This window comes from Lucilia cuprina, chromosome 4, assembly GCF_022045245.1.
Source record: "Lucilia cuprina isolate Lc7/37 chromosome 4, ASM2204524v1, whole genome shotgun sequence".
NCBI lineage: Eukaryota > Metazoa > Arthropoda > Insecta > Diptera > Calliphoridae > Lucilia > Lucilia cuprina.
This window is the reverse complement of record NC_060952.1, coordinates 6,191,040-6,203,393: the sequence shown is the minus strand read 5'-3', so window position 1 is coordinate 6,203,393 and position 12,354 is coordinate 6,191,040. Positions and strand designations below refer to the sequence as shown.

The following is a 12,354-nucleotide window of genomic DNA, read 5'->3' as shown; positions in this document are numbered from 1 at the left end:
ATGAATCATAAAATATAGAAAATATTTGTCGTTAAAGTAGTGCTTCGGAAAACAGCTGCCTTAAAAACTGTTGGGTTGCTTTTGCATTTATACATGTTTTTGGCGAAACTGTATATATGTGTATGTATATGTGCATGCATGTGTAATAAAATAGAGATGATAAAAAGAAATATTTTACAATATCTTTATATTTATTATGTGAAGGGTAAAAGCATAAATGACTGAAAGAATGAAACTTTCGTCGTGGAAAAACCCAAGCTAAAAGACAAGTGATAGATGTGCGTTAAAAAAGTACCAAAAAAATTTATTAACATTATTTTAAAAGACCAAAAATGTACCAAAAAGTGAATAAAATTCATAGAATACTTGAAAGCCTAACAAAAGCAATAAATTTTTGAAATACTGGAATTTTATTTATTTCCAAAGAAATGCACTTTTTACTTAAAAAAAATCTATTTTGAAAGAAAAAAGAAAGCAATTCTTTTGAATTTGGAATTGATTTTGAAAAAAAAACTTTTTTGTCTGCGTTGAAAATTGAAAAGTTTTGATGATACATATAGAACTGAGTATAGATTGGATTCTGTTTACTGCAAACACAATATTTATTTTAATGTAAAAAATTGGTCTTTTATAGCATATAAAACAACTCACAAATGTTTTCTTATTCTGTGTATCCTAATTTTTAAATAAAATTATTGTAAAAGAATTAAAAAAACACTAAACTTTATCTCTAAAAAATTAGTCTTTATGGACTAATTTCAGTAGGCATTTGCAGGTTTCTCTCAATAAATATACAGTTAAAAAATACCTAATCTTAAACACATTTTTCTAATAATTTGCACTCTTGTCAACGTCGGGTAACCAGTCAACAGCTTTTAACTTTTTATAGTCTATTGGTCTTTTCCAGTTGAATTCAAACTCATATCGGTACCACAAGTTATATATTTGTAGTAAACTTATATCTGTCCCATACAAACCTTTTCTCGTGTGTACCAAGAAAAGTGAAAGGGATACAGTAAGAAACTTATAAGAAAAATATAAAGACGATGAAGACGAACATTATTTAAGTATTTGTTGTTCAAGATCTCTATGAAAAAAGAACTTTATTAATAAAACTTTACAATGCAATACAAAATCAGTCGTGCATTCAAACATACACACACGCATACATATGTAAATATACATACATATGTATATGCAGTAGCAAGAAAGCAGCGACTTGCTTTATGCTACAATATTTTAATACAATAAAGTGCGTTTCATGTAACGTCTTTCATTTCTCATCAACTGAGCTCAGTTTTTTGTTCTTTTTTTTCATTTATTTATTTTTTTTTCGTTCATTCAGTTTATTTTGTGAGCAGAAAGAAAGTGAATGAATGGAATATGTACATGTAAATGTGAGAGTATTGTCATATAATATTTTATATTCATTGTAAGTATAAAATATTCCAAAGAGATGTAATTTCTTTCCTCTTAAATTCGAACGCACACTTAAACATATACACGTACACACTTATATTAATATAGAAATGTATTTAGTTATGTATGGATATGCATATAATATGTGATCCCTTATGTATTGCATATTCAAGGAAATACTGAAAGAGATATACTGTCATCATGCCCAGGGATATACTAGTTGCTTGAAATTCTTTTTTTTTAACTGTTGTTGTTTTTATTTAATGTTTTTTTGGTTTTGTTTTCTTCTTGAGACTTGTCTCTAAGTTACTGGGTTTTAAATTCAAACTGATTTGAAACTCTATGCGAATCAATTACAGATTAGGTTTTTCTTATTTTCGTAACAATAGCAAAGAAAATATAGGAATATTATGAAAAAAGAAAATCTTATCTTATATTCAATTCGTTGCATAATATAAACACATACATACATATATACATACATACACATGTTTAACCTAAAATACTCATATAGGAAAGATGAGAGATAGATACACTAGTAGAAGCCTTGACAGTAAATTTTATTCCCCAAAGTTTGAAATAATATTATTTTATTTATATATTTGTTTATATGTATATCTAAGTGAGTGTATTTTTTTAAGAAGCGCATATAAATTTATTTTTGAAGTTTTGTAGATATGAAAATTCAGTTTTTATTTTTGTGTCAGGCACTAAGATCAAAATCTTCGCATATACTTCGAGTGGGTTTTGGTGATTTTTATTACACATTATTTTCAGTGTTTTGTATTTATCCATTAGTTTTATAATGTTTTTATTTTATTCTTTTGGTAACAACAAGGTCTTATCTTTCTTTTTATATGCTACAATATTTGATCGCACATGTAGATCTATAAAAATATTCAAAAATTTTTTATATGAAATTCATGCACTCAAATTTCAATTGTTTCGTTAATGTATTTTTTACAAGTGGTTTTTGCATACACAATATCTGTTTTTTTTTTAAGGAAGTAAGCTTGACAAATATATTTGTATAATTTTAGCGAAGGAAACTTAAAATATTATTTAATTTAATTAAAGTCAATGTTTTATGAGATTCAAATTGTATTTCTTACCGCCTCATTTTATAAAACGAAGCATTCGTTAATACAAAAAATTTGTATGAAAAATATTGGAAAATATTTAAAAATTTGAATTTTTTCCATACAAATTATTTTAAACGTTTGTCGTTTCGTTTTATAAAATGAGATCCTAAATTTATTATAATGAAAAGAGAAATTTTTTAAAATTATATTTTTTAACAATTTAATCTAAATTTTGTACAAACAGAAGCACTATGTCTAGAAATATTCGTAAAAATTTCTTGTTACGCCCTTTGAATTTTACCTTAATAAATTCGTAGTTTTTAACATCAGAGTTCTAAAATATTGCGATAATATATACTTTGATGCAGTGTCCATTTTCAATCTAACAGTTGCTTTTCAAATGTTTGGTTGTTACTCCTTTTTGCATTTCAGGTTACGATTTATTTTTTATTTCGTGTGATAAGAGTAATATAATGGAACAACTCCCAAAAAATATTTTTATTAATTTATTTAATTTTTAAATTATAAGGAATTATTTCATAATGAAATAAAAACATATTTTAAATGTGATATAATGCCACAAAAAAACGAATTAAATTCCCCAATTTCGTTGTTATTACAATCTGGAGTTTTTTCATTTTTGTTTTCGGGGAGTTATTTTATGACGCCAAAATTTAGTTTTTTAGAAACATTAAACTAAGTTAAAAAAAAACTTACAAATCTGCTTTAAAAATGCATCAATTATTTTCTGTTTTTCTTTTGACCACTTTGGGGTTTCAGTTTTAGCTGCTTTAACAGATTTCCATAAAGATACACAAAAACAAACACTAATAAACATGATTTATAGTTGGAAAAAAAATTCAAGAAAATGCTAAAATGACTGAAAAGCAAACAAAAAAACCTTTAAAGCAAATCTTGATGTCTCAGAATTACAAAAGGATCAAAAAAATGAAAACAAAAAAATTATGAAGAAAAAGGGGAAACTAACAAAAAGCCATTGATGAACAGCAAAATAAAAGAATTTCTACCACTATTCAAATATTTGGTTACTTTATGTTTCGTGCAAACTTTTTTATTCTACTTTTTGTTGCTTATTTTGATTGTCTGATTCAAATGCAAAAGAAGGCAAAAAGAAGAAAGAAAGTAAAGAAAAAAAGAAACCAGCACAAATCCTTGCAATGTGCACGAAAATACAAGACATTAATCACGCATAAAACGTTGATTTGTACACAGATTTACACAGTTATAAGCTGACTTTTACTAACATGCTCTCTCCCTTTCTAATGCCTAAACAAACGGTAAATGCTGTTTCCTTTTAAAGAGAAAAACCAAATGTGTGAGATAAAAATCTTATATTCATGGATGTATACCATAACACATTCATTTGTTTCTAAATTTTTTATATTTCTGTGTTTGAGTTTTGTGATTGTTCAAGTGTAATTTGAATGAAATCGATAAGAACAATAATGCTTAAACAAATCAAAAAGAAATTGCCAATCTAAGAAATATCGAAATATTTTGGGTTTCTTTAAAATTTATTATTATATGAGACTGATTTGATTTCAACGAATACTTTTGTCGGTATGTGTTGGTAAAACAATAAGGGATTCATGTTTGAAATCTAAATGCTTAATGAACACCAGACTGAAGTTCTTTCTTTTGAAGCAAATATATGCAATAAATTTAATCAATTGTAAAAATTTAAAAAACCAAAGAACATTTCACACAAATTTAAATGATTTGTTAGATAATTGCTCTGTTTTTTAAATTGTTTAAATAATTTTTTTTAATAAAGTTGTTAAGCGAAATGTTAAAAAAAATGACCGCTCTAAATTTTTTAAATACTAGGTTTAAGTTTTTTTATTGTAAAATAAAATGTAATAATATTTTTTATTTACTTTCTTTATTTAAAATTCTTTGCATTTTTCAAATTTATTCAATTAACTATTTGGATAAAAACATATACTAAATCCGAACCAGAAACAACATTATTTCTCTGACCACAAAACTTTAATAAAGTGGTGTCAATTACAACTGCACTTCAATTCCAATTTAAACAAAAAACTATATAAGCAATCGATAACTATTTAAGCAATAAATAAACTGAATTTATTATATAAATTTTAATTAAACAAAAAATAGCTGTGGTTCATTAATCTCTAACATGCGAGGAATTTAATTAAAGAACATTTTATACAAAACAATTTTACAGAAAACACAATAAATTAATAGAAAAAATTTAATGATTAAAATTAAAGGTTTTGCAAATAAAGCTATGGAAAATGCTAAATTGAGATTTAATTGAAAATTTAATAGTTTTGTATATAAATTTGGTTTTTAAATACAATATTTATATTTGTCTAAATCTCTTGTTGTTAATAAATGAATACCACAATATTATGCTAAATTTTTACAAAAAAAAAAAAAAAAAAAAAAAAAAAACTTAATTGAACATTTCCATTCTGCAAATGTGTACAAATACAATTTGCGTATGATTTATATTTAATACAATCTACAAAACAATATTACTTATACGCTTTGCAGAGATAACAAATCTATTTAAATTTTCATTGCTATCAAATGATGACAGACTTCAATTTGTACATCTAATTGAATGATAAATATGAATATATATTTTTATATTTATGCCAAACTCAAACCATTTTCTTCTGCAAATACACACACAAAAAAATCCTTGGCATATTTATGCTTTTAGAGAAAATTGAAATTTCAAAATATCATGATTTTTTGATAAATCTTTAAGCTAATGCAAATAAGTGAAAAGAGCATAAGGAAGAAGTAAAGAAAAACTAAAACATATTTGGACAAATGTTCTTTCTACAACATTTAAATAAAATCTTTTTTAAAATAATAAAAAAGCAAAACTTGGCTATTTACATAAAGCTTAAATAATATTTTTATTATAAAATTATATATATTCTCTGTTGAGAGAAATACACACTATTTATTTATATTCATTTTATTATTAAATTTGTGATTTGCTATTTTATAAGCAAACAAACAAATAAATGTTCTAAAGCACACACTTACTTATGAAATCCTTAAAACTTACTAGTGTTTGTATGTAAGTAAAACAATTTTTTTGTATGTGTATTATACATGTTTATATGTGTGTATTATTTTGAGCATTTCAACATGCATTACATTTCAAAATACATTTATTTGTAAATTTATTGACACACGCTCCTACATCTTAGAGTTTGTTTTCTGTTATGTTTCTCGTTTTCTTAAGCATTAACAAAAAAACAATTTATAATAAATTTTTTAAAGAAAAGATGAAAAAAAAAACAAACATAAAACTCATAGCATGATGCTTCTATATGATATCCTTGAGTTTTCATGAATATTTAATGGGCGACACCAAAACCAGTACAACTGTGAAATACAGGAATAATAAGGAAAACAGCAACACAAGCAACAACAAAAAAAACCTTGTTGTTGTTAAATATTCCAACAGTTTTGAAGAGTCAATGTAGCCTTTTGTAAAAGGATTTTTCTTGGTTAACACTGATTTATGTAATAAAGAATAGTAAGAAGACAGGCGGTTGGACATAGCTAAAAGTCAATACATGACTTAAGTTATTTTAAGCGATTGATAAAAGAACAAAATTTTTTGCTTTACAGACATCAGCGCAATTCAATTCATATGTTCCTAATGGAAACAACCCCTCTCCTAACTGCGTGGATATTTTTATATTTGTATGTTTTTCAAGTGTGAGGAAAAGGCGCTAGTTTTATATAAAAATACAGATTTTCTGCTTTTATTTATTTTCGAGGAATGAAACAAACAGCAAATATCGATGTAAAAACAACATCCAACCGTCAATATATAAAAAGGAAGTTGTGGGAAAATATTAAAAGGGTAGTTTCATAGGAAAAAAATATATATTTCTTACTAAAATATATAGTTCCATAACTAGATAATTGACAAGTCCATTAACAAGTTTAAAGACTAGAACCTAGACTAACTAGGTCTTGGACAAGTTTTAGGTATAGTTCATGTACTAGTTCTCACGTTAGTTCACACACATTTCATAGCCTGATACCTAGAATACTATATAGACTAGTCCATTTATAATCTGATCTTATCTATTGATATGTTTGTGATTAATTCCTTAACTAGACTAATGGCGAGACTATTGACTAGGTTTTGGAGAAGTTCGGTGACCAGCCTATTAATTTATAGTCAAATTTATTGTATAATCTGTGGACTGATTAATGTCTGATAATTAGTCTATGTCTGATAATTGTCCAGTATATTTATCAATTAATAGATGCTAACAATGTCACAACTGTACTGCAGTTTCCAGTTAAATTGCCTGAAAGTCCGAGCAATACAAGTTCTACTGTAAAGTGAATGCTTATATACACATTCTTAAAATAAATAAAAGAGCAGTAAGTAAAGGTGTGTGTACTTTCTTGTTTAACTAAATTTAAAGTTTTTTTTTTTTTTGACTCTAGAATATAAAATCTCCCTTATACTGCTGTTGTTTTTCTTTTAAAAAGCAAAAAAGTCAAAAGTAGTCTTTATTTATATTTTTTTCTTTTATAACAAATAACAACTACAAAATTCATTCATACATATTAATAACTAGCAACTAAAGAAGACTCTCAAAAGTTTTTTTTTTTCACTTCCACGGTATAACAGCAAAAGAAAAGAAAAAAAAATAAAACAAAAGTACCAAGAAATCGGAAATGGGTGCGATATGAACAATAAAAATATATACAGAAGACAAACAAATGCTTTGCTTTTATTGGTAAATTTAAAATTTTTTCCACTGTTCTGTAGACACTTTAATTTTTTGCTTTATGCTTCAGCAAAGGAAATAAGTGTATGAGTATGTTTGTGTTAGTATGTATATTGCTGTGTATTGGTTTATTATGACAAAAAGAAGTCATAAAATAATACAAATTTGAATTCATTGATTGTTTTTTTTTCATCTACTTTTTCTTCTCTTTTTGCAATTTATTTGGTATTTTATTTTTTATGATGATTTGTCAAAGAGTCCTTAGTTTGTGTTGTTTGTTGATAAGTGTATGAGGGAGAAGATGTTAGTATATGAATGGCTTAGCCTGCTGTCGTTTTTATAAGGATTTCAATTGTACACTCACTTGATTCATTTATTGATTCATTTATTTGTTTGTTTTACTTTTTTATTTGTTTATTTTTTTTTTGGTATTTTGTGTGAATATTGTCGCCATCTATTGTTATAACATTTCATATGAACGAAATTGTCATGAAATTAAATTGCTTCAATTGTTTTCGACTATGTGTTCGTTGCTATTTATTTGCTTTTCATTTTTATTTCTTATTTGTATGTTGATATGTTTTTGGGTATGCAAATTAAAGCTAAATATTTGTTAAATTGTTGTTCTTGAGTATGACAAAAATTTTCTATTTATTGACCTTCATTAATTTAATAGAATTGGTCGTGAGAGATTTTTGTTAAGCCAGTTTTAATCGAGCTTGTATTTTTAGTATGTGTTTCATTCATTCTTAATTTTAGTCAACTTTTGAAATAATGTTCATGTGGGTACATATATATCGGAGAATATAAAGGTGTATGATTAATAATTATTTATATTAAAAAAAATTTTATAACTCATACGCCACCGATGTATTGAAAAGGTAACAAAGTGAGAGAAAATAATCGAAAATTTAAATACCTGGAAAATGACCCTAAAAGATTTCTGAAAGATTGATCCGAGTAGGACAAGAATCTGGATTTGAAATTTTCCAAATACTTTCAAAATCTTGAGATACGGGTAAAAACTGGTTTTTGTACGTTTAAGCACTTAGAACGTCGTTGAATCTCAACCGATTTTAAGCTTCTCAACGGATTTAGAAGGGAGATGCAGAGTCCATTGAAATGATGTTTAAGTAACCTGGTGTTAAAAACTATGTATTTCGTAAATAAAACTCAAAATCCCTTAGAAATTGTCATCGTTATTGATGTTTTTCTTAATATTTTGGTATTAAGTTCGAAAACTGATTATCTAAATGATACTTTAAGGGATAGGGTTAAATATGGCCGATCATTATTAAATATGGTGGAAGGGACTAAGTTTAAATAAAAGATATTTGTGCTGTTTTTATACTATTTTTAATATATTTAGAAGAATTATTGAATTCAAGTCATTATATGAAGGAGTTTGCATTGGTCAAATAAAATGCAATATATACAAAAATCATTATAAAAAAGTTTTTTGTAATTCTTAGTTGTATTAAAAAATAAGAACTTATCTAATGTACGTTTAAATATAAACAACCAGAAACATTTTGCCTTTTTAACTTTAAAAACTTATTTAAAAGTAATATTTGAGTTATGCTTAAAATTAAATTCATGTAAAACATTTTATATAATGTACCTTAATAAAAATCATAAAATTTTTCTTTTAATATAAGTCTTATTGTTTTCATATATTTCTTTGCACCAACTCAATTTATTATTTCTATAAATATTTCCAATATTTTGCAGATGTTGTCAAAATATTTCCCAGTATTTTTTTATGGCAGTTTTATAGTTTTTAACACTTTTGTTTTGGAAATTGTTTTTTCTTATCAACAGCAAAAAAAAAAAAAGAAAATATAACGGCACTTTAATATATTTTCTTTTAACAACAACTAATAAAAAACTAAATTTTTTATAAAAATTTTACAAAAGTTTTTTTTTCATTTTTGCAATCACCTAAGCAACAAAGTACTCTTAGAAAAAAATAAATAAGTTTCAGGGCAACAAGTCGGGTATTTATTGGAAAACTATAAAAATTTCTTGTTTAAGTTTTATTTCAATAAAATAAGTTATCCATATAAACCTATAGATATTGGAATAAAAATTATTATTAATTTCTTATATAATAAAAACAGTTTTTAGTTCATTTTAATGATTTTACCAAGTAAAGTGTATTTTCATGTTTTTGCATAAATAAAAAACAAATCATAAATAATACACCTGAATAATTTTATAGGTAAATAAAAATAAACATTTTATATGAAAATATATTGTTTATGATATTCAGTTGCTAAAAATTTTGCAAAAGATTTGATGTTTTAAGAAAACTTTGTTTTTATTTTTAATAAACATACATATTTTCCAAAATTTTTTTTTAAACATTTATCTAGTTGTTGTTAGTTTTTCATACTCAATATTTCTAGTAAATATTTTCTTATTTTAAGAAAGAAAATAAGTTTTATCTGTACTGTGTTTTTTTCTCTGTTTGCTGCTTAAGGCTATTAAAAAGAAAAACTTCCGTACATTTTTATATATACAAAACATTGTTTTCACATTAATATAAAAATTATTATTAAAATTGAAGAAAATTTTAAATATGGTTTACCACAAATTTTAGAAGAAGTATTTAAAAATCTCTTACATATTTTATTTCTGAAGTGATTATAGAAAATAGGTGTATATATAAATTTTCTGAAATCAAGTTTTGTCTAATGTATATAGATTTTTTTTTGTAAAGTCATCCTAATGCTTTTCTATTTAGTTTTAGGTAAAAAAAAAATTATTTTTTTTTATGTGGTTTTATTATGCAGGAGTTTCTGGTGTAGGATTGCAAATACTTTACATTTAAAACTCTTTTGACTAATAAAAAACACTCACATAATGGACAATTTTTTAAAACAAACATAGATTCTTAAACATATTTTCAATGCACAACTTTAGTATTAGCATGATGAACCATAAAGTAAATTTGTTTCATTTAAGGTCTTAATCTTCTCAACCACAGGATCTATACAGTCATACTCTAACTCCTACAAAGTAATAAATTTTCATTCGAAAATGCTTTGTCTATTTTTGAACAAGTATTTTTTCAGGACAACTTGCTTAATATACAATAAATTCTACTATTTATCAACTATTCCTACTATTAGTGGATTCAATTTCATAAAAAAATTGATATTAATTTTTCTAAAAAATAAAACGCCGTTATTAAAGTATTAAATGTAATTAAATAAAGCAGTATGTATATACATATGTATGTGTTTTTAGATGGTCCAACATACAAAGAAGTATTTAAGATTATGTACATGTATTTACATAGGTATGTATAGAAATTTATATAAAATGACTGGGTATATAAAAAACAAACATTGATATACATATTCTCTTTACACTCTTGAAGTAGACCAAGTTAATTGCTACGCTCAAGGCTATTTCAATTGTTTTCTCTCTTCACTCTTAACAAGAATAGCTAAGAAAACAAAATTGAAATAACGTGTAGAATCAAGAAAAACCATCAAATATATAAACAAAAATTAAAAAAGAAAAGAAAAATTAGCAAAATGCCACAAAAACAAAAATCATGCAACTGAAGCAGAAAACTAAAATTTTTATTTTACTGTGCTATAAAAAAACCTGAATACTGATAATATTTAATTTACTCCCATATTTCTTGTCTTGCTTTAACATAAATATTAAATCCTTTTGATTCTCTTTTTTTCTTCTTTCGTTTACAGATTCTCCACGATGCAAACCAGGCACTGAACAAACATCCATTGGCGCTATAAATATGCACTCAATACCGGTTAAATGTGAAGTTGATGCCGATCCACCGGATTCTGTAAAATTTAGTTGGACATACAATAATACAAGAAATGTGTCACCAGTAAGTAGAAACTATACCCAAATTAACCTCTCTGAACAAAGACAACAAACTTAGACGATTTTCTTCTTAATATAAATTTTATATTTTATTTTGGAATAAATGAAATATAAAATGAAAGAGCAGAAATATGAAAACAACATACACATATAGTATTGTGTGTAAAGACACTTGTATATTTTTATGAAAAGAAATTATAAAAGAAAACTCACATATTGTACTTCATCTGCTAAAGTCTTTGCTTCCATTCATTCTTTGCACAGAATAATGAAAGAAAACTGATATACAATTTTTATAATTGACCTCTTCAATTCAATTCATGCTCTTTATTATACTTATAACAAAACCATCTTAGGATTTTTTTTTTACTTCAAAAAGCAAAATGTGTATGATCCTTGACATAAGATGGACATTAAATATGATGGTTTCCTCTGCCGCAAGACTTAATAACACATATTGAAATTTTATAATGTGAGCAGGTTTAAAGTTTTGTAGATTTAAATTAATATATATTTTTATATAAATGAAAAACACTAGTATTGACTTTTTGCCCCTTCTTAACATTTGCATTTTGTTTTCTAGAATTTTCTAAAACTAAGCACAATTGAAAATCAATAAGAACCAAGAAGACATATCATACAAGCCACAGGATGGCAAAAAGTTAATAATTACAAAAAACTGTGCTCAGTCTCTTATGCTTGTAGTAGTAGTTTTAAAAAAATTTCATTAAAATTATTTAACATAAAATGAACTTTAAATGTCCCTTGCGAAATGTCGTTTTTAGATTTTTTAGTAATTTTTTTAAGAAAATTATTGACAATCGTGTATTGTTCTAGCAAATTATTAATAATATACGTTATCACGGCAAAAGACTTTCAGTTTTTGTTCAGTTCTAGTTCAGTTCAGTTCTAGTTCAGTTCTAGTTCAGTTCTAGTTCAGTTCTAGTTCAGTTCTAGTTCAGTTCTAGTTCAGTTCTAGTTCAGTTCTAGTTCAGTTCTAGTTCAGTTCTAGTTCAGTTCTAGTTCAGTTCTAGTTCAGTTCTAGTTCAGTTCTAGTTCAGTTCTAGTTCAGTTCTAGTTCAGTTCTAGTTCAGTTCTAGTTCAGTTCTAGTTCAGTTCTAGTTCAATTCTGGTTTAATTATAGTTCATTTTTAGTTAATAATAAAAATTGCATTATGTTCGTTGATATAAATACACTTTCCATAAATCTGTTAACAAGA

The 12,354-nt window shown here is 25.2% G+C and overlaps 1 protein-coding gene across 2 annotated transcripts in view; it reads left to right on the top strand.

The window, feature by feature from the left end:
* The window catches only part of LOC111675664 (neural cell adhesion molecule 1), a 139,145-nt gene that overhangs the window by 107,155 nt on the left and 19,636 nt on the right, over window positions 1-12,354 (top strand). For both annotated transcript variants that reach the window (XM_023436463.2, XM_046950730.1), the window contains exon 10: window positions 10,990-11,138. In XM_023436463.2, the coding sequence (XP_023292231.2) occupies window positions 10,990-11,138 (149 nt within the window). The remainder of the gene's footprint in view (window positions 1-10,989; window positions 11,139-12,354) is intronic.